Source organism: Tachypleus tridentatus, chromosome 4 (assembly GCF_004210375.1).
Source record: "Tachypleus tridentatus isolate NWPU-2018 chromosome 4, ASM421037v1, whole genome shotgun sequence".
Taxonomy (NCBI): Eukaryota; Metazoa; Arthropoda; class Merostomata; order Xiphosura; family Limulidae; genus Tachypleus; species Tachypleus tridentatus.
Genome location: NC_134828.1, coordinates 15077036 through 15101680, shown reverse-complemented (window position 1 = coordinate 15101680; position 24645 = coordinate 15077036). Strand labels below are relative to the sequence as shown.

Sequence of the window (24645 nt, the reverse complement as noted above, 5' to 3'; positions counted from 1 at the left end):
TTGATACCCGTGGTGGGCAGAGCACAGATAGCCCATTGTGTAGCTTTGTGCTTAATTCAAAACAAACAAACAAAACAGACCGACTACCTACGCTAGTCGTTCCTAATTTAACAGCTAGTCATCACCACCAACTCTGGGTCTGCTCTTTTATCAACGAATAGTGGGATTGACTGTCACGTTATAATGCTCCTACCATTGAAAGGGGAAAGATGTTTGGTGGAAGTGGGATTCGAACCTGAGACCCTCAGATTCCGAGTCGAGTACCCTAACCACCTGCCCAACACTAATAATCAAACGTACTGTTTGGAAGAACATCGTCTGTAGTCAGCTTCTTACCAACAATACAGACTGTATTATAAAAGAGGAAAAGCTACATACAATTGTTATATTGAGCATGTTCAAGTTTGAAAGTTTTAAGTTAATTACGTAACGTTGACTAAAGTATTACCTGCATAACCGAGTAAACAAAACGATTGCGAACTCCGCAGAGTATCAGTTTTTTGATAGTTCAACAGTTGTAATTTAAATAAGTGTTCAATAAACAAAATGTAAGCTTCTTGTGCACAACAAACAGAATAGAAATAAGACGTTCTCTAACGTTCGTTTCGTTTATTCAATAATTCGAGAGTTATTGTTTACAATCATATAGGTTCTCATTAACAGTGATAAATGTCAGAGTTCTCCTGCTCCTTCATTACTCCTGACTACTTCATAACTTCTCTGAAAACGACACTCCTCGTGGTACTTGAAAAAGACCTCCACACGTCTGGTCCGATTAACTTCTGCGTTAGGGTAAGAAAAGTTTTAAACACAGAGAACTGGGATTCCAAGAGAATAAGGGATAAAAATTCCTATGGCCTATTCGTTCTCAGTGACTCTGCAAACTTACTTCCAGAATCGTATATGGCGCTTTGGGGGATATTTCATACAGCTGAGAACAGCCCCTGAACCACCCCGAGTCAGCCTACCCAGTTTGATCCTGCTGGTTCCAAAATTGTGGGAGGAGTTAGCGGGCAAACAAATGCACAAACACATAGCGTAAATTGATATAGAGCAGTAGCACAGTGAACGTTAAGGTTTAGAATGACGTACTTGCTAAGAAATAGTCTATAATCGTGTCTTACTAATAACACTGATTAAACAAACATACCAGATAAAAGTCGTAGTGAACGTACTAATCACTTGAAACTGATTTTATTTTCATGCCACCCGTATTTTTGTTTCTAAGCTTTGGATTTCACAATAACAACATGTACTGGTTCACTGATCCTGCTACATCTGTCCAACAGCAGCCACCAAGTCTGGTGGTCAATAAATGAAGAGCTTTATAAAGTTACACCTGTCCACACAAACACACACTATCCTGTCTGGTGTCAATACATGAAGAGCTTTATAAAGTTACACATGTCCACACAAACACACACTATCCTGTCTGGTGTCAATGAATGAAGAGCTTTATAAAGTTACACCTGTCCACACAAACACACACTATCCTGTCTGGTGTCAATACATGAAGAGCTTTATAAAGTTACACCTGTCCACACAAACACACACTATCCTGTCTGGTGTCAATAAATGAAGAGCTGTATAAAGTTACACATGTCCACACAAACACACACTATCCTGTCTGGTGTCAATACATGAAGAGCTGTATAAAGTTACACATGTCCACACAAACACACACTATCCTGTCTGGTGTCAATACATGAAGAGCTTTATAAAGTTACACCTGTCCACACAAACACACACTATCCTGTCTGGTGTCAATAAATGAAGAGCTGTATAAAGTTACACATGTCCACACAAACACACACTATCCTGTCTGGTGTCAATAAATGAAGAGCTGTATAAAGTTACACATGTCCACACAAACACACACTATCCTGTCTGGTGTCAATAAATGAAGAGCTGTATAAAGTTACACCTGTCCACACAAACACACACTATCCTGTCTGGTGTCAATAAATGAAGAGCTGTATAAAGTTACACCTGTCTATACAAACACACACTATCCTGTCTGGTGTCAATAAAGGAAGAGCTTTATAAAGTTACACCTGTCTACACAAACACACACTATCCTGTCTGGTGTCAATAAAGGAAGAGCTTTATAAAGTTACACTTGTCCACACAAACACACACTATCCTGTCTGGTGTCAATAAAGGAAGAGCTTTATAAAGTTACACCTGTCTACACAAACACACACTATCCTGTCTGGTGTCAATAAAGGAAGAGCTTTATAAAGTTACACCTGTCCACACAAACACACACTATCCTGTCTGGTGTCAATACATGAAGAGCTTTATAAAGTTACACCTGTCCACACAAACACACACTATCCTGTCTGGTGTCAATGAATGAAGAGCTTTATAAAGTTACACCTGTCCACACAAACACACACTATCCTGTCTGGTGTCAATGAATGAAGAGCTTTATAAAGTTACACCTGTCCACACAAACACACACTATCCTGTCTGGTGTCAATACATGAAGAGCTTTATAAAGTTACACCTGTCCACACAAACACACACTATCCTGTCTGGTGTCAATACATGAAGAGCTTTATAAAGTTACACATGTCCACACAAACACACACTATCCTGTCTGGTGTCAATGAATGAAGAGCTTTATAAAGTTACACCTGTCCACACAAACACACACTATCCTGTCTGGTGTCAATACATGAAGAGCTTTATAAAGTTACACATGTCCACACAAACACACACTATCCTGTCTGGTGTCAATAAATGAAGAGCTTTTTAAATAGCTGAAGACCCTTGTTTTCATGTGTTGTGTCAAGTTGTATAAATTTAAACCTATTTAATTGAATAAACCAACACTTAGGGTTATAGAATGTGTGTGAAACTCGAACATGAGCCTCTGTTATACCCAAACGTCCCTATGTTTAACCTTCAAAACATTAAACAGAGAATAACATTAAAATTCTAATCATGTAGTACCACATGCTACTAAACAATTACCACAACTCAAAACTCGAGAAACGTTACGAATCTTCTTCAGATCGACAACATTAAATCAGAGGATTACGACTGCGTGAAAACTGTTTAAAATTTTTGCACAAAGCTAATACATATATATATATATTATCCGCACAAAGGCTTCTCTCAATTTTAACTGACATAATCAGAACGAACACAATCAGCAGTAGACACCTATAACCCTCCGAATACTTTTGTGTAACCGAATATTATGATTTGACAGTTTCTCTTCCAGCGCACTCATACACACGACTCCAGAGTGCGGAACGCCTTTGAATTTTGCTGGAGCGGATTCACATTCAGGTCACACTCACTGTTTGGCCACGCCGGGTCCACCACATGAAGAATTACTTTTCAACAAAATCAAGATAAGTTAAATACATCATTGTTTACTATACATGATGTGATTTTAATGGTTGTAATTAATCTTACTTCTTTTCGTAGTAACTGAATGTCATTTTATTACTATTCTACCAGGGATGTTTTTAGCAATATAAACTGTCTCCACCCTCGTCAGTTTCGCCAGTGCATAAAGCCGCTGGTGTCAAAGAGCTTTCAAAGTTTAAAAACTCAGCGAAGTGTAGTAACGCGGAACATGTGTTACAAGGACTGCAGACACACGTGTGTACTTAAGGGAATGTCTAACATACACGAGTGTAATTATTTCATTAACCTTTTATTTATATGTTTAACACTGTCACGTGTTCAATACACAGCATGCAAAAGATCGAACAAATATTCATAATTCTTCTGAAACCTTCTTCGTTATTAAGCACAAAGATACACATTTATGTACCTCTTTTTACCAATGATTGAAGTTTTCCCACGGGGGGGGGGGACCTTGTATTCCAGTTTCGTTCAAAACAATCGAATAATGAATTTGAATCCTCGTTTTGAATTCGAATACCCGTATTTAGCAAGAGCTCTCTTCCCTTCCTCAGTACAATTCAACCATTAGTCAATTATCTGCGAAAAATTATTCTGTTCGTGTCTTCCCAGATGTGAATTCTGTTTCTAATGGGCCTAGTTTTATGTCACTATCCAAAACTACGGAACAACAACACTAAAAAACCAGTGACTGTATCAATAGTGACAGAAAAACTGATTATACAGTAAAGTTACCAATACCGATGTTTCCAATCCAACTGGCATTTTAAACAGCAAGTAAAAGACCCCTATGGTTCAGGTATATCCATTTGCAATCTATAACCGCTGATAAGCGTGAGAGCAACCATTTTGTCAACACGCCGTCCAGTGTGTTACTGTTAAAAAACAGGGAAAGTTGTAACGCTTACACAGTTGAGAACTCGGAGCGCATTCCGTATACCGAAACATCAATGGTAAGCCTTTCGACCCGCAGCCCAGCAAGCCAACTCCTAGCCTATACAATAGAATACGCAAATACTACATCATTACTATTACTGTATTTAATTCTATGCAGATTATCGAAGACAAAGTCAAGAATATAGTTTTTTGTCTTTCTTTTTTGTTTGCTCTCAATAATTTAAAAACATTGTTACACCATTAATTACATTTGATCACAAAAGCCTCTAGTAAGATAATCACGGATACGTTACCATGTATCTCGGACTTTACACAATGGTGCACTTCTGACGATAAAATTTATCATAACTGATAATATAAAAACTTAATAAAAACAATTCCGGAAGCGAGAAAGTGACTGCGCGCGCACTCCCCCACCGCGGCTAGCAAGATTGAAACGATTTTTGTTGTTTTCAGCGCACAGCTACACAGTGGCTATCTGCGTTCAGTTCACAGCAGAGGATCGAATCCTACATTTTAGAATTGTTAGTCTGTAAACTTATCACTAACCCGACATGCAAAGAATTCAACTCGCAAAGACCAGAAGACCATTTACTAAATTAACACATCGACCACGTTTCATTTCTTTCTTGGCAGCCTAATATACAAGATAAAAAAGTAATTTAAAACCCTACAAATAGAGGTCGTAAAAAAAGCAAAAAACAAAACTGGACATTAATAACTCAACCTACAAACCCCTATTTTAAACCTGCAAATAGAGGTCGTAAAAGCACGAAAACAAAACTGGACATTAATAACTCAACCGACAAACCCCTATTTTAAACCTGCAAATAGAGGTCGTAAAAGCACGAAAACAAAACTGGACATTAATAACTCAACCGACAAACCCCTATTTTAAACCTGCAAATAGAGGTCGTAAAAGCACGAAAACAAAACTGGACATTAATAACTCAACCGACAAACCCCTATTTTAGTTTCATGCTGTTACCTAGAATTACATTACGTGGAGTCAAGATAAGGATTTGTTGTTTGAGTAAAGTCTATAATATTTCTAGCCTGGTCTTTTTTTTTTTTTTACCATTCCTATTTCCAGATTTTTAATTTCCCATTTTTTAATCTATCTTGTTTCCTGGATTCTTTTTATGCTCAACTATTGGTAAAGAATTACTTTAACTTTATATATTGTAATAATAATACATACAGTTAACAGCCAGTTGATATGTACCATGATGATTTACTGTAACTACTGGCTGTTTGATCGCATTTATTCGAGATGTAAAATGTTAAGTTGCAGCTGGAGATTGTCTCACGTAGAATTGTTTGAAAATATAGTGAATATTTATAGTTTCTGTGAAACTATAATCCTCTCTCTCACATATATATAAAATTCATATATACCTAGACTATAAAACAATAATCTAGCGCGTATAAAAGTTTACCAGTGGACAATCAGCCCTCTTTAAATTAAATATGTATCTTAAGGCATCGGTTTTAATAAACCTTCGTGTCTTTTAAAGTAATTATTCTACAAATATGTGTAATGAAATATAAAAATGTGTATTTTTTGCTCCTTCACTTCGTAAGTTGACTCCCTAAGAACACCGACTGTCGAGAGTACAAAGCACTGAGTATTCTACATGTGAGTGTTCATCTGTGATCTTATTGGCTGATAATTCCTGTTTCACCCTATACTCAAGTTTTTTTAAAGGAGCACTAGTTATTTGTGGGAAAGCTATTTTCAACGGATAATGATAAAATCGTTTACACTAGAATTATGACGTCATTTTAGCTTATGTAAAATACAAGAGGTACAAATCAACTTTCCAATTCCCCTGTGACCTTCGCAGTAACTTATTTAACATTCTATAACCGGTCTGCGTGCAATATTCCAAGGTGTCTTTTGTTGTAGGCTTGCTTGCTTGTTTTTAAATATCGCGCAAAGCTACACGAAGGCTATCTGCGCTAGCCGTCTCTAATTTGGCAGTGAACGACTAGAGGGAAGGCAGCTAGTCATCACAAAGATAACATCCAAAGATAGACCCAATTCATCTAACTGCACTTGGATATGAAGGCTAAAAGGATCAATTGCAGACTGTCTATTATGAAAAATTGTGGTCCATTTAGGAAGAAAACATAACACCATGGGGGATGCTGGGGTAAAGGTCGAAGTTTTGAAACACACATTAAAGACAGTTGCAAACGACGAAGGTATAAAGGGGATTCATAGGACTCCATGTACAAACTCTGGACTGGCGAAGTGCAGAAGGCCCTGATGGTAAACAGGATCCAATATTTTCAAAGACTAGGTCCTGGCAGAGCCATAGACCAGAGACTCATAGTCCAGTTTTGATCGGATAAGGGCATGATGGATTTTTAGCATCGATTTGTCCTCAAGAAGGGAAAGAGAGGACAAGGAGAATGTTTAGAGCCCTTATACACTTGACACGTAATGGCTTGATGTGTGGAATAAAAATCAGCTTACGGTCAAAGATAAGCCCCAAGAACTTTGCTTCAGGGACAACGGGAATCACAACTTCACCAATACGGAGTTCATGATCAGGGTGAATACTCCCTTTGACGGAAAAAGTGCAGGCAAACAGGTTTGGAGTAATCTACAGATGGCTTACACACGATGGCAGGTTCAAATTCTGAGAGGGTAGTGAAAGACAACAGGTTAGCCTAGTCCAACGTCCATCGAGGCACGCGGGTCGGATGGCATCAACCACTGTTAGTCTCTCTCAAAATGATGGTAAAATTATCACTGTCCCACGGATTACTGTCGACCCTCCAAGAAAAGTAAGCAAAAAGTGAAGTGGAGCAGATAGAAAGATGTATAGCAGTAAAAGACTGACTAAGTGCACGAAAAATAAGTACAAGAACCTTTGATAGATTGTTTAGGCAGAGTATTCATGATGAAACTTCTTAAAATGAATGACAACTGAAGACGAAAGGCGGAAGCCTTTTGAAACATCGTCCTCTACACTTTGTGGTCCAAGAGCACTCTATAGCACGACCCCTCCCATCAATACTAGCACCACCCCAAAGAGGATTATGTCCATTAAAATTCCCCAATAGTAAAAAGGGGGATGGTAACTGCTCAGTGAGAACATCAAAGTCCGACTGATTATAAATCTCTTCAGGAGTCAGGTAGACAGAACAAATAGTGACTGTACAATCCAAGAAAACACGGATGGCTACAGCCTTTAAGGGTGTATCAAGTGACAAAGACATAGTGGGCACATGTTGATCAACCAGCAATGCCACATTACCATGCACTCGTCCATCACACGACATGCCGTTTCTGTACAAGGAAAACTGCTGAAGGGTGACTGTATCAGCAGGTTTCAGAAAAGTTTCCTGTAAGGAGACACACAGGATGGTAAGAATCAATCAAGTCCTTAATGTTATCTATATCTGATCGAAAACCTCGACAGTTCCACTGGACCAGAGTGGTCATTTTTATTTATGTGGAAGAGAATGTGGCAGGGAGACCTTGTTTTTCTTTATTGGACAATTATCTATCAACCTCCATAGATCCTGCCCTGGGTTGAGTAGGCAGGCAGGTCTCTGCCTGAGAAGAACGATTCCAATGACTGAGGGCGTGAACGAATAGTTAATTTTCCTCTCAAGGCAACAGAAGAGGATGGACAAGAGGAAACACTTGAACCTGAAGGAAGTGGAACTGGACATTCACTGAAAGGAGTGGTAGAGACAAAGATGGAAGTAGACAGATGCGTCGACTTTAATTATGGAGGGCCCAAAATTAAGATGTTTTACAAACGACTCTGTTGGAAGCATGAAAAGTCATGTCTACACTCCCACTGTGGCAGTGGAATGGACTACTACAGCATATGTCAGAGTTAGGGACAATAAGTTCCGAGCTTCTGGGTAGGCGATATTATTAACAAGTGTTGTACCTCTTTCTCTTTTACCTATTTAGGGCATGAAACAGGGTAAGAGCGGTGTAAGCCACTACAATTAACACAGGTGGTTCCAGGATGCACTTGTAAGCGTCGTGGTCTTTACCACCACAACGAACACGTGTCAAAGAACCACGACATGTTTTTGAGTGACCAAACTGCTGACACTGGAAACATCTGAAAGGGTTACGAATGTAAGGTCGTACTTTGCAGTTCAGATAACCCGCTTTGATTGTGCAGGAGGGCATGATCATGTAAATGTTACTATCGGAACACTGGTAGGGTCCATAATTCTGTCTTTACGAGCGAAGATTTGGCGCACCAAAGTAATGCCTTGGCCGGAGAAACCAGCGAGGATCTCCTACTCAGGAATGTTCTTTAAATCCCTCTCAACTATTACTCCTCTGGAAGAATTCAAAGTTGCATGGTGAGTAACCTCAATGGGTCTTTGATCAAGAGGAGTTTGGTATGTTGCAGTGAAGATGTTTCCACCAAAATGTCTCCAGAGCGCAACTTCTTTACTGACTTTGGGGAACTAGCAGCTCCCTCTAATCCCTTTTGAATAAAAAATGGAGACATCTGCCCTAAAGATATCTCAGATAAGGAATGAATAATCAGAAATCGAGGTGCAGAATCTGGCTGTAATATTGACTGTACAACAGAGTCGTTCATACGTGGCAGGTTTCCAATGATCTGTTGTTGTGTTTTCAAATTTTTAATTTTTATTTATTTTGTCAGAAAGAGAGGTATCTATAATAAAGAAACTACATTTCAGTGCCCACTGACCCCACCTACCATGAAGCCCTACGAAGGGACACACAACAGTGCCAAACAAGGACACTGCAGCAACGTCAGGGTTTTGTGAGCACTATACCCAAACACCAGTACCAGATACAATGTCCACAACACCCACTGAGAACATCCAACACTGGTACTTGGTTGATCCTAGCCCAAGTGGACCAGCCGACTGACCCTAGGAGGGCCACCCAAAGGCCGCACGTCTGCAGGAATTCAAGGTCAAAGTGGTGTGTTGGGTTGGACCCCTCAATTACCAGGATCCTCTCTTACTTTTCACGGGTCACCACGCACGCCAAACACGGAGGTGGATGTTCAGGTCCCAAAGAAGGTAAACTGAAAAAAAACGGAACCTCATCTGGGAGGCCCCCTCACCACGTACAGGAATCCACACCGAGGAGGCTAGCGATGTAAACGTCCAAAGCTCGAATCTCGGAAACTGCCACCAGATCATCACTTGGTAATATTTTTTTTTTATAAATAACCAGTATTTTGAGAAATAAATAAAATAACTGAAATTTTCACAAAAATGATATACTTCAGGTTTAAATACAAAATTAAAACAAAAGAAGTAACTTTCAATTATAAAATAAAAATGTTTTCCTTTAGTAAAAACCTCACGACTGTTGCAACAGAAAAGCGAGACACTTTCATCGATAACTGCGTCTACTAAGAAATACTTAAATAAAATCTACTCTGTGATGTAATGCTCTGATGACCGTTTATGTTTAACCTAAAAATGTCAATAAAATCATTTTTTTCTGGTGTAGGGTACGAAGTGTGAGTAAATATTTGTAGAACTAAGATAATCTAGAAAAGGCCTCAGGCCTAATAGTCTTCCACGAAACTAGCAGTTATACCGGTATTTCTGATAATAATTTGTTTAGAGTGGGTTTTCTTTTCCTTGTAAGTTTAAAACGCATGTCGTTTTTCTTGCATATCAAAGTGGGCGTTCTCACGTCTATTACGTCTTAAACAAAGTTACTATTAATAGATTAAGAAAATGATTTTTGTTTATTTGTTTATTGAATTTCGCACAAAGCTACTCGAGGGCTATCTGCGCTAGCCGTCCCAAATTTAGCAGTGTTAGGCTTGAGGGAAGGCAGCTAATCATCACCACCCACCGCCAACTCTTCGGCTACTCTTTTACCAACGAATAGTGGTATTGAGCATCACATTATAATGTCCCCACGGCTGAAAGGGCGAGCATGTTTGGCGCAATCCGGGATGCGTGAACCCGCGACCCTCAGATTACGAGTCGGACGCCTTAACACGCTTGACCATGCCGGACCGTTAAGGAAATGAGACAGGAACTTCAAAGGAGTCTTAGCTTTGAGCAACTTCGTACTTGCAGACACGTGGCCATAAGTATACATATATTTCCACGTGTTAAAGGTATCTCTGGAGAGATGTAAGCTCGAACAATAATTAAACACTGCAAGTGTTATCGCACACAGTACCAACTACAAACCAGGCTATCTAAACATTATAATGCATCACTAAGAACATTCGTTGTGAACGTGGATACAAATACACTTCAGAAACAAAAAGAATACAAATCAGAATTCGGGGACAACAGTAATGCATCACTATAATGTCATAAGACCATAGAATAATGTGGAATAACACTAAAATAGCTGGACACGAACGCACGATAAAACATGGAGTCCTCAATAGCCGCGGCACTTGAAACTTCTTCAAGCGGACAGGATTAGAGCAAATTCATTTATACTTTTTTACCCCTTTTTATTGGATATATTTTTGTGAACCAGCAACACCAGAAATGGGGCTACGCGTATAGCGAATTCGATTTTACTACTCACACGAATCTCTTACAGCCTTAAGACCTAAAAAAAATTCAGTTTGAATGTTAGATTAAATACATCTATGATACCTTGGGCGTAGTCAAATATGTCAATCGAAAGGATTTGACCTCTTGAGTCCAAAACTGTAATTATATTTCAAATTGGTCCAAAGATGACGGAGCTATGAGCTAAAAGTTTGTACCGGACATAAACAACAACACTCGGAGCCATTATGCCGCGACTATAAAAAAAAAAAAAAAATTCTACATATACCTAATATACGCTCAAAGAACTCGGCAAAACATGGATACCCTTCTTAAAACCATTCATATAGTTAGCCAAGCCTCAATGAAATGAGCCCTCGAATAAATATAGGTGATACTTGCCTAACAAGTAGATCCAGGATCGAAACTGTACTTTTCAGTTATTCCCTGAAAGTAGCCTGAGATACAAAAAGGCTAAAACATTATGCTCGTGAATAATATTTTAAATAAACGTATTTAATTATATGTTGGGTTGTTTTGAATTTCGCGCGAAGAAACACGAGGGCTATCTGCGCTAGCCGTTCCTAATTTAGCAGTGAAATACTAGAGGGAAGACAATTATCACCACTCACTGCCAATTCTTGGGTTACTCTTTTACCAACAAATAGTGTGATTGACCGTACCACTATAACACCTCCACGGCTGAAAGGGCGAGCATGTTTGGCGAGACGGAAATTCGAACCCAAGACCCTTAGATTGCGAGTGAAACGCCCTAACCACTTAGCCATGTCGGGCCCGCTGACAACGAATGGTGTACGACTCGTCACATATCTCTTTCTGGACGGTCTTCGTGATAAAATGATTCATAGTACCTTTGTTTTCCAACTTTAAATCCACGATCTAAGCACATTCATCAAATGAGTGTATGAATATTTTGCGTCTGAAAGGGCTGTCGCGTACCTTTACAAAAAGCAAAAAAAAAAAATTACAGATACAACACGAAAAGAAAGTCCAGGAGTAGACGACAAAGACGGAACTCAAATTACAGCAGCCTTAGGAACCAACTTAAGAAAACACTATCCATATACAATTCTCCATAACCAAGAGCTTAGATTTACACAAGGTTTGGATCTAAGCCTACACCTGCACTTCAGAAGGTTTCACTCAGTACAACATAATCTCCTACATATACTATTATCATTACTGGATTAAACCTAAAGCCGTACATACTCAGAAGTATGTAAGAGCTTTCCAGCTGTGACTGGTACTGTTAAACATCAAGTTAACGTGTAACCTGCTCTCCTGCTTTTCAGTTTTACCTATTCCTATGTTTAGATGTCTCCAAATCAAGTTAATACGTAATTTGAGTTGTTTTCGCATAAGTTTCACTTATTCCTATTTTTACATGTCCTCAAACCAATTTTTTCATGTAAATTGAGTTTTCAAGAAACCAAAATTAGTCCACACAACCTAGAAATGTCAATCCTGTTTTCTTGCTAGTAAACAGTGGCACATACATAACATCCACACACACACACACAAAGCCAATTATAGTACAGTAAACGAAAAATGCAAAACACAGCAGAATAAGCAGTCAATACTCTATCTTGACGTCACGAGTTGGATTCTCATTTCAAAACGTAAATATTTTTAAAACTACTTATTACACGCAGCCTAAGTTTTCTATGTTCTCTGCGATATACAGATTACTATTATTCGTGTCATCATTAATAACTATAAAATCAAATTGCACTTAGAGCCTACATAAAGCATTAATAAATAAATAAAATAAAACCATCACCAAAACAGGCCACGTGGAGACATGAAGGTGCATGACCGTCACGTAGTTTGGTCTCTTATCAAGCTTGAAGTCACTTTAACAACTTCCTTTCCGTTTTCATGTTCATAAAGTGTGTGAAGAAGAGAGGTTTGTTTTTGAATTTCACCCAAAGCTGCACGAGGGCTATCTGCGCTAGCCGTCCCTAAGTTAGCGGTGTAAGACTAGAGGGAAGGCAGTTAGTCATCACCACTCACCGCCAACTCTTGGGCTACTCTTTTAACAACGAATAATGAGATTGACCGTGACATTATAACGCCCCCACGGCTGAAAGGGCGAGCATGTTTGGCACGATGGGGATGCGAACCCGCGACCCTCAGATCACGAGTCGCACGCCTTAACGTGCTTGGCCATGCCGGGCCCAGATCATTAGATGTCTACTAAGTTGTCAAACAAACTGTCTTCTTGTTAGAAGCCAAATCCATGCTGGTCATATGAAGTTAATTAACGCGGACCCATACAGGTTGAAACATCTATATCTCGATAAGTTAATTGGGATGTGAAGGTTTTAACTTTCATTCTAACTTCTAAATGCACAAAGTTACTAATATTACTACTGCCTTATACCTAGCACTAGTTGTCATACAACAACGGCGACGTAATTTAACTCATAACACCTAAATGTAACTCTCAGAACTTCTGACCAATAACAGAGATTTAAAATATATTACCATTGATGTTCAGCAGTATCACCACTACAATGGAAAGGGAGGCTTCCCGATAGTGTATGGTTCTGTAGATTTATGCCTACATCTAATGCATACTGTAACATATTTTGATGCAGCCTTGATTTCATATTAGTGCTAGTAATAGTTTAGAACACAATGTGGATTTACTCGTGTTCAGGCTATGCTTCTAAGCTCTAGGTTTCAGTCATGTGGAGGTATATGCCCTCATGCATTTGCAGAGATTGTTTGTTTGTTCTTGATGTCGCACAATGCTACTCGAGGGCTATCTGCGCTAGCCATCCCTAATTTAGCAGTTTCAGACTAGAGGGAAGGCAGCTAGTCATCACCACCCACCACCAACTCTTGGGCTACTCTTTTACTAACGAATAGTGGGATTGACCGTAACATTATAACGTCCCGACGACTGGGAGGGCGAGCATGTTTGGTGTGACGGTGATTCGAACCCGCGATTCTCGGATTAGGAGTCGCACGCCTTAACCACCGACCTTGCTGACAGAAAGAAACTAGCACAGAAGTGTGGCCGCCTTTTCAACCACAAATAATTATTAATTGCACGATACAGCAAATCTAATTGCAGGTTAAAAGGGACACCGACATCCTAGACACATTAATAACGTTATGAACCGTCAGCGGTATGTTATCAGCTACGGTGTGAAACACGTACCACCAGGTCCTACACTGTACTGACCAAACAAGTTCCACAAAGGTCCTACACTGTACTGACCAAACAAGTTCCACACGGTCCTACACTGTACTGACCAGACAAGTTCCACAAGGTCCTACACTGTACTGACCAAACAAGTACCACAAAGGTCCTACACTGTACTGACCAGACAAGTTCCACAAGGTCCTACACTGTACTGACCAAACAAGTACCACACAGGTCCTACACTGTACTGACCAAACAAGTACCACAAAGGTCCTACACTGTACTGACCAAACAAGTACCACAAAGGTCCTACACTGTACTGACCAAACAAGTACCACAAAGGTCCTACACTGTACTGACCAAACAAGTACCACAAAGGTCCTACACTGTACTGACCAAACAAGTACCACAAAGGTCCTACACTGTACTGACCAAACAAGTACCACACAGGTCCTACACTGTACTGACCAAACAAGTACCACACAGGTCCTACACTGTACTGACCAAACAAGTTCCACACGGTCCTACACTGTACTGATCAGACAAGTACCACAAAGGTCCTACATTGTACTGACCAGGATACAGTCTTCATGTTATTAAAAAGTATAATTAACCTTGTTTGTCCGACGAACTCTTCACTTTTGACCCATTTCAGTCTGAGATGCAGTGGTGTTGCGGTTTTCTATATTGGGGTATAGTGTTATTTCGCGATTTGGGAGGGTCACGTCTATAGCTGAGTTTATTGAGGTGTCAGATGTTAGGCTTGCTGCTACGTAGTGTTTGTTTAAAAAGCTGTAAGCTCGAGACTGTGACTGTACACACTTAGAGAGTACGGCACATTATAATATTCCAATGACAGTACGTATAATAATAGCCTCCATGAGACCTTCACTTGAAAACGAGCAGACATTACCCAATTTGTTATATTTTATTTATTTCTGATAAATATGTCCAATGAACAGATACTGAACCCGTAAAGTGGGCGTGTTTTGTTATTTTTTTATCGAAAGAATCTCTTCTGGAATCTAAAACGTTAAATGATAGTGGCAAGGTGGCGCCTATTTCGTTGTAAAAAGTGTGAACATGTGCAGGGTAAAACTTCTTTTACGATAAACTGAGAAAAAAAAACAACTACTAAATATTTATTCTATTTTAGTTTTAGCGTTTTGGTGTCAATGAAAAGACAATTTCCAGTAAACCTGCATAATAATGTGTTTTAAAGGTTCATGTGAATTCTAAAAATAAGTGGCACAAGACACGAAGTTAAAATAAAATAATGGAGTTACACGAGTTCTGTTGCTTAGTGACGATAGATAAACAGTTAACAAGACAAGCGGATCCCACTTCTCTGTACGTTAAATATCTTATTTCAGAATATGCGGTATAGTCTTGCACATGCATGACTGCTAAGCCTTATTGATTTAAATAACACTGGACACGATTCACATTCAGAAAAATCCGAGAACAAACTCTTGGTGTATATAAATCAACTTAAAGTTCGTAGATAATTTACAAATTTAGATATACGAATACTTCTATGCTCCAGGTGGTTTACACTCGCACCTGCACGTGATAGACGTGTGAAATTGACACTTAATCCCACCGTCTGTAGTTAGTCATTACGTGTCTAGCCTTCCTGATTATATCACGTGGGAAAATTTAATAACACACAACAATTCGACGTTAAACAATGCGTATTCTAAAATAATATGAATGACAACATTCTACAGTTTCTGATGCGAAACAGTTTATCAGTATTACCTACAATGCGCTTACAAGGTATACAGTTAAACACAGGGGTCACTTCGATTTTTAAATACAATGTATGTGGTTAAACACGTACAGGGGTGACTTCAGTTTCAAAATTTACAGGACTTTGATTAAGGAAATTATTTTGTGCAAAACACAACTCTACTTTCGATATGTGAGAATAAATATCTGATGATAAAACAGAGGAAGGGTAAACCTCTCCTGTAACCTACACGTATGATTTGAGTTTTTAGCTTCAGTTGTTGCAAACAGCATTTAAAGTAGAAATACGAAATCCAACGCGTTGTAATCACCAGTAAGGCAATGAAACTGTTTATATATCATGAAGACACGTTGATTTATATCTGTCATTACACATGTTACACGTACTTGGCACGCATTCACGCACTGGCATTTTTATAATTCTAAGGGCTAACAATCTGTGTATGAAAATAATCGCTGACCATACCCGATAACGCAAGTACAAATCAATCCCATAGAACAGGTAAACTACGTCTACTTTTATGCGCAAAGCCGTACATTAATCCTTACAGGGCTCAAACCCCGAATTTCACCGTTGTGATCTCTCGGGTTTACCGAAGAGTCATCAGGAAGCACTACTTTAGTGTTATTTTTGTGTTACAAGGGAAAACGGTACTGAGAAAAGGAAACCAATTTTGCTGGCAAAGATAAAAATGTTTCAATTCATTCGTTGCGTGTCAATTACGTTTTGTTTTCTCCAGAATTCTGACAAATTACTAGCATATAAACGTGTCATATAACCCACGAGGTACGTACGTTCTTTCCTTTACGTCACTGTAAGTCGTTACAACGGTTAACAGCAAATAAAGAAAGGTGTACGTCTGGAGTCACCGCTTTACCCAAGTAACTCCAAAGTTCGTATTACAGACATCTCAGCAAAGCGTTCCTAAATTTTACGTTTGTACCGAGAAGTACATCTCAATAAACGCAAGTTCTACCGCATCTCGTGTGAAAATAGCTAGTCTTTAGTCTTAACGTTTCAAAAATGGATTGTATTTCTTGTTCATTCGCAGAACTTAAACACTGATACACGAGTCTTCACAGAACAAATTCAAGTTGCTTACAGATAAAACCAAAACTACTCGTAACAGCATGCTCGCGCGTTGGCGAGATTTCTCGACAGACCACCGCCACACAGCTGCTGCGCTGCATGTCTTTCTTGTTTCACCACAGTTATATTCTGGAAGATGTTCACAGAAGACGGGCGACGATGCATCCGCCCACTCTAAACCCAATAGATATTAGAAGAACGGTTTACCGAGTCACTTACCTCTTCCTCCCGGTCCAGCCATTCCCTTCTTCCCGCCTGTCAAGCCTTCCCAATGCCTACCTGTACAACCTACTGCTAATGCACCTGAACAGCGCTGGAGAAACCTTCGGCACGAGCGTTCCTTCTCCACTTCTTCATCCTGACACTACCGCCCTCATGCGGCATACTTTAACATAACTCGCTCGACTTTCGGGTAAACAACGAAGTTCAAAAAACAGATAGACAATTAGTTCGAACAAATATTGCTAACAACGCGAGATGCCATTGGCTGAAAGTACAGATATGGAGCTAAACAAATAGTATGAACAGCCAGCAGTAATTACTGGAGATTTGAAAATAATAAATATACGTACTGAACGTAAAGACGTAACAGGTTAACAATCATAGGTTACGCATTCAAGCCACATTGGTTACGTAACTGTACACAGTAACACAAGTATTAATATGTAATTCATACATCCGGGTTCCAGTTAGCAATGTCATTCAAAAGCGATGAGTTAACGTGCATGGTCACTACATCCACATTTACGTAGCTTGCTCGTGAAGGTTAACAACAGGAACCAAACTACATCTGTTACAACAGAAATATCCCAACAATTAAAAAAGACCTCAAAATTTTGACTTGAGTGTATGCGCATGCTTTTCATTGAGCACCTGGTCAAAACCAGTACTGTAAGGTCAATACACAAGCATATATATCACAAGTTCAAACGGTCCATACCATCTACCAATAGGAACTGTTAAATGCCAAATAACTTAATGAAATTTTTAAACTGATCAGTACCATACGAGCACGTGGACAAAACGCCTGGGGCAAAACTCGTCAGAATCAGTTAAAGGTGTCCCAAGTTTTGTACCACTGACCACACGGAAGGCAGCCTACTAACAATAGCCACTACCACAGGGTTTTTTGTACGACTTTTTGAAACGAATGGAGGGCTTGACTGTCATTACTATAGTGAGAAGTGTTTTAAATACACCACATTTCGAACCTCGAGCCCTTCGATCCGCAGCCCGACACACCAATCGTTTGTATTTGTTGCATAAACGTATGCAAGTATCAGTTTTCATGAATATATAGATATCAAGGTTGAAAACACACACACATATACATACATACATATAAATCCTAAGTTGCCCACACCCGTCCAGTCAATCATGTCCGGTTCACCACACTAAAATTCAATCATTTGTCATTATCACGTCTAAACATGCCTACGTACGGTTGTAGCGTTCACTGTACATACATAAATCAGAAACAGCCGAAAGTGCAAAGCTAACCAACTGTATTCACGCTGTACGTTTATCACTTCTGCTCTTCAATACAGCCAGCTGCATTCAGCCCCCATCTTGAAACACCCACGACAGTTGAGGTACAACATTCAATGTTTCACGAATTAATCCAACTGGGATTTCTTTGTATCTCCTATGTTTTGGCAAAATGCCAGTTCTTACACGCGCTTTGGAAATGTTCGTTCAAAATAATGTCAGTTAACGTTTTAAGATAACGAATTCGCGAGAAAATTACAATTAAACCTGCCTTTGTTCTCGATTAAGTGCCCTTGAAAATCACCCGGTGAATGTGCTGTTTGATGTGGTGCTTTGACTGCTGTTATTTTGGGTGCTGTCTGGAGTAGCGGAAATTTTTATGATATTGTGTCACACAGAATTAAAAAGTTTGAGAAGCGTTGCTTCAGTAGTCAGGAAAACGTATTTCATGTGGATATTTTCGGATAACGTGTGTGCGCGTGTAGAATCTATAACAATTGGCAATGTAACGCATGGATAAACGTAAGTTTATGTGGGTGTTTAACACTTCTCTAACTTGAGTTATTGAATGTCTGACCATTCATAGATTAAAAAACAACAACATGGCAACTGTATGCTTTATGAAATACCCTGTACAAATGAATCAGAATTATGAGGCACGTTTGAGCACAGTTTGTCTTTCAAGATCGCTAAGCCTAATGCTTTAGAACACACACAATCACGGTCCATGTCTATACCAAAGTCCAAAACCTGATAACAACATGTAAACTAGACAAGATCACCACGTCTCTGATAAACAAATAGTCAACGATAAATAATAAGTTACAAAACATTCTTATGCTAAGTACATGTGCGTATGGGTGTTTCATACATCGCTAGTGAATGTAGTGATATGTCAACACTAGTCTCTTGTATTAAACTGACCAGTGACGTATCACGTGGTACGTACACAGTTCCCGTAGGCATATTTATTACACAGTTGCTAAAATAACGTTTTCGTTCCCAATTTTGAGCTGCTAACCATAGGGAAGGCAGCTGCTCAGCAACACCTTACTAATCATCATTGACGAAGGGACTGACTGTCACTCTTATAACACACCCACAGCTCATGGTTCGGAAAATATTTAGCGATATCGCAAAAAAAAAAAAAGTGTACGTCTAAACTTAGGATGAGAAAATGATTATGTATTTAAGACGTATAAAAATAATAAACTATCTCACCAGATGACGTACTGAGAATCCTCAGGCTTGGTTAAATTTCTCTCCAATATTCATTTAAAGTTACACAAAGGCTGTTTAAACTAGGCGTCCATAGTTTAAATGTGATAGACTAGAAGGAAGTAGCTCAACGGTATCCAGTCATTCTCGAATTATTCAGATTATCTTTATGATATACCCACGGCTACAAAAGTATAGGACGCGAACCATAAACCCTAAGATTCGCAATCAGCCACAGTAGTTACTGGCTTTGTTAAGACACTACGTTTTTTCCACAACTTTGTTGGCAGTAAATTTATAATCAACTTGAACTCTCTTTAATACGCATAACTTAAATTTGTATGTCTACTCTAATATCTTCAGACTACAGACGAATTTATCTCTTCTATACTTTCCAATCAATATGTAATCATTACGTCACTATTTGTCATAAAGAAAATTCAAAGTCACAAACTTGTAAAAAAAAATTAAAATAATTTTTCCAACTGTTAATCAATTAAGGTTTTCTTTTTTCTTGGGGGAGGGAAGAGGTCAGAGCATGTATAGTCGCGTCCTTGGACTTATGATTTATCTTATTCACGTAAAATGTGTTTTAAATCTTCGCGCAAAGCTATACGAGGGCTATCTGCGGTAGCGGGCCCTAATTTAGTACTAAGACAAGAAAGAAGGCAGCCAGTCATCACCACCCACCGCCAACTCTTGGGATACTCTTTTACCAACGAATAGTGGGGTTGACCATCACATTACAGAGCCCCCACAGCTGAAAGGGAAGCACGTTTGGTGTGACGGGGATTCGAACCCGCGAACCTCAGATTACGATTCTAGCGCCCTAACCACCTTGCCATGCAGGGCCTATCTGCGCAATGTATGAAGAGGCCAAACCTGTTGGTTTCTCATTACAGCTTATTTGACATTATCTTCAACTATGCTCATCTGACAAGTACACTGAGCGTTTCTTTATTGTTGCTATAAAATACGCTGTACCAGAAATCCTGGTATTCCGATAATTCAGAAAACCAAACTAATGGAACATCTCCGTTCAAAGTTTTCTTTAATTTCTGTTATGACAAGTGTCATAACGAACTAGTACGCGTTGTTTTCTAATCTGGAACATAACAGCGACACGTTACAGCACACGACCCTGCTCCGTTTAACTAAAGGTCATATAAATCCAGATGGTGATTTCTCGAATAATTAAAACCAGGGCTATTTCGTTAAACAAGGTCGCATCTTAGACCTGTTTGTTTCAGGATTCTAAACGGAGGGGAGTTGGTGAATAACACCTTCTGTCAACTGTATCCGATTAAACAGACTAGTGCACCCACAGAAAACGTAGACCACCTTTTTCTTTGTGGGGGTGGTTGGGTGGGTTAAGGAGTCATGAACCGTAAATCCTGGCATTCTCACTTTTGGCACGTTGACCAGTAAGCCATTATGATTGGTTTATGTGCATTATGACCAATATGAATACAATTTTTGTTTCCTATAGCCCAGAAAATTCGTTAAAAACTGTTATCGAAAACTTTTAATTTATTAATTTTCGGTAAACTCGATAATCTTCAAATGAGGGTTAAAACAGAACACTAACAAAATCTGACCTACTGACCTGTTCATCTTCCAAAGCGAGAAGCCCAGTTTAGGAGGAAGACGTTTTTAATCACTAAAATGTAACCCCCTGCAAGAAAATTGTGTTTGTTTGTAACTTAAGCACAAAGCTACAAAAAGGGATAGTTGTGCTCTGTCCACCAAGGGTATCAAAACCCGGTTCCTAGCGTTGAAAGTCCGTAGACATAACGCTGTGCCACTGGCGGACTTTTAAAAAGAGGTAGTTTTTAACAGGTTACAAAAAATACCAGTTTTACAACAGATCCACGTATAGTCCGTGAACACACGTGCAGCTGCTAAGGGCTAGAAAGATTAACCTAGCCAGTGTTAGCCAATATTTAGATCTAAATACATTAAATCCAATGCATAATATACGTACATAATATATGTCATGCTGTTTTAGCCACAGAGTGCATAATTCTCTTAGTGATTCACTGCTTACGCACTTTTACCGACGTCACGTCATTTTATTGTCTACTGCCTGACAGACAACATATTATTATATAACGGTACAGGTGGTTAAGATGCGAGTTTCGAACCCATGACCCTCAGATTACGAGCCGAGGGCCGGTAAAAATCGTTATTACAGACAGGATCGCCACGAGTGTTCTGTTGCAAGTGTAAATAAAATCAAAACTAATGCATCAACTGTTTATATTTCTGCTTTTCAAGGTCACATGCCATGCTGTTTTAGCCAGAGAGTGCATAATTCTTCTCGTGATTCACTGCTTGCGCACTTTTACTGATATCACGTCATTTTATTGTCTTCTGCCTGACAGACAACATTATTATAGAGTGGTAAGAGTGGTTAGGATGGGCGAAACTTCTAAGGGACAAGCGGACTCTTTTTGGAAGAACTATTTTTCGCGGTTTTATTGTCCAATAAACGTTGAAGTCGATATTACGTGCGTGTATTTATGAAAAGCTCATAATTCGAAAAAATCGTTTTTTTGTTTTTGAACTTCGCGCAAAGCTACACGAGGGCTATCTGCTTTTGCCGTCCCTAATTTAGCAGTGTAAAACTAGAAGGCAGCTAGTCATGACCACCGCCTGCCAACTCTTTTACCAACGAATAGTGGAATTAACAATCACATTATAACGCCTCCACCGCTGAAAGGGCGAGCATGTTTGGTGCGACACAGATTCGAACCTGCGATCCTCAGATTACGAGCCGAGCGCCGGGCCTGGAAAAATCGTTGTTACTGTTATGTTCTCACCTACGTGTTTGTTTGTCAGTAAGGTTTCTCAAAAACGTATAAACGGGTTTGGATGAAAGTTGATAAACATTTGGACTAAGACACAGCTTAGAAGTGATTAGTTTTTGGAGGGTTAAAGGTCACGAAACGAAACCAAAACAACTATCCGTTAACATACGGACCTACGTTTCACACTATTTTTGCTCCATAACTCGATCTAAAGTTATCGGATTTTGGAAGAAACTTGGTGGACACATGCAGAATATTATTTCTCGTTGTTCTGCAAAAAAAAGTTCGTGTCCGCTGATAACGAAGGAAAAGAAAGATTTTCATATTTTTGATGTCAGAATATGAACAATGTTGCGTGATAGAAGTAAACACTCTTACTAAATGTCCCGCTGATTATTATTATTATTATTATAGATTTATGAAGGACAATGTTTGTTTAGAATTTTTGCGCAGAGCTATACAAGGGCTATCTTCGCATAACTGTTAGGCTAGGGGAAAAGCAGCTAGTCAACAGCATCCATCATCAACCATGGGCTATCATTTAGCCATGAATAATAGGTTTAACAGCTACGGGTTTCGATCCCGTGACCTGCATATTGCGAGACGAGAGCTTCAACCCCCAAACCATTTCACTAATTACTGGTGGAGTGTTCCAACAGCGTATTTCTGTCCGTTTTTGTACAGCTGAGCCACGTCTGGCTATCTGTTGGGTCCATCGATAGAAATCGAGCCCATGGTTTTAGGAGTCGTAAATCCGCTGTCCCACCGGAAGACTACATATTTGTCACAGAAAATGTCTGTTTTCATTTATATGTTGTTTCAAACTGAGTGGTGTTAACAACAACCAATCAAAATACTGTAATTCATACAGACGTGAACACCACACAAACACGGTGGTATTTTCTTCTTCGTTTAAAGCACAAAGCTAAATAGCAGGTTATCCACCACGGGGGACAAAACCCCGAAATTTAGTGTTATATGCCCACTGACTTATCACGATTTTACAAAGAAATAAAAGCAGACAATTTGTTTTAAAACAGTCCGTTTCAAACAGTCTATTTTTCGTCTCACTCAGCTGTAAAACGATACAGTCCATTAACTTTCAATTAAAATATGTCCTACCAAATCACTAAGCCTAACGAGTACATATGTTGAAAGTCACCTATTAGTCACATTTGTAATAAATGCAAAGAATTAATAGTTATTTAGTAATTATGTAACACCGTTTAAAGGTGTAAGAGAATAAAAGGCCTTAAAAATTATAAAAACGTGTACGAATACGCGACACAAGCAATATTTTCTACAGACGTATGAAGGCTAACTGGAACATAACTGTCTACTTCGTCGCGAAGAGACAAGTAAACAGTAAACTTCAACGTAAATTTCTCAGATCATATGAACAGTCGTAGCAGTAACGATCAAAATACACCATCAGACGTAAACAATATGGAGTTTGGGGTAAAGCTGACGTAACTGCCCACATAATGTCTGTCTAGACCAAATTTAAATGGTTGCGTGGAAAGCCAGACACGCGATCGTAAGTCTAGACGCGATGAACGACCTCAACACAATCCAAGTTAGGCTGCACCGACATAACACAAAACCACTGTCCGAAATCTCACATTGAAACTAACACTGCAAGTTGAACATAATAAGCCAGACAATCGTATTTACACAAAAGAAGCTTGTTTTACAAAATATATGAGAAAAAAAAATACAAAAACAAAACAATCGAGTTACCACAAGATATTTCTCTACCAAGTTAGGCTTCACTCGCATACTGCACTTCTTAACAATTATACTACTGCAATATTACAAGTAAAGGATTTCATGTTCGAATTACAAGAATTCCTGAATCACTAACTTCAGTAACTAGCATTACTGTTTATCTGCAACTGAACGACAGTATATCCTTCCGTTCAATTTTAGCTATTACCTGCCTTATCTACATCTCTTCTATATATGGATGTTAATTGAAATGTTCAGTATCCTAGCTGCTATTTGACATCTCGTAACTCCTACAACTAAACATCATTTAACAATTAGTCTCATACGTACGCCTGAGCATTTTTAAACAAAAACAATGCTTTTCAAAATATCAAAACTTTACCAACAAAAATGAAAACATACATTATAAATTAACTGTATCAATTATTTACAATTATACAGAATTGTAGTTTTTTTTTCATGCAACTCAAACATGTTTTTATAAACTTGGCTAATCTTTTTATCCAAACGTAATTCTAAGAACTTCTGAGTGATGTCAAAAAACACGTTGCAATATTTTGACAAACACTGACTGTTATGATTTAAATTGTATTGTGCAA

At 38.9% G+C, this 24645-nt stretch overlaps 1 protein-coding gene across 9 annotated transcripts in view; it reads right to left on the bottom strand.

Moving 5' to 3' along the window:
• The window catches only part of LOC143248608 (transcriptional regulator protein Pur-beta-like), a 94336-nt gene that overhangs the window by 32682 nt on the left and 37009 nt on the right, over positions 1 to 24645 (bottom strand). Inside the window, exon 1 of one of the 9 annotated variants that reach the window (XM_076497109.1) lies at positions 18303 to 18413. The exons of 3 other annotated variants lie outside the window; for them this stretch is intronic. Coding sequence is in view for 4 of the 6 variants with exons in the window: in XM_076497103.1 (XP_076353218.1) it covers positions 18142 to 18181 (40 nt within the window). In the remaining 2 variants the exon portion in view is untranslated. 5 more of the 9 variants (XM_076497105.1, XM_076497110.1, XM_076497107.1 and 2 more) reach the window with 5 other exon arrangements.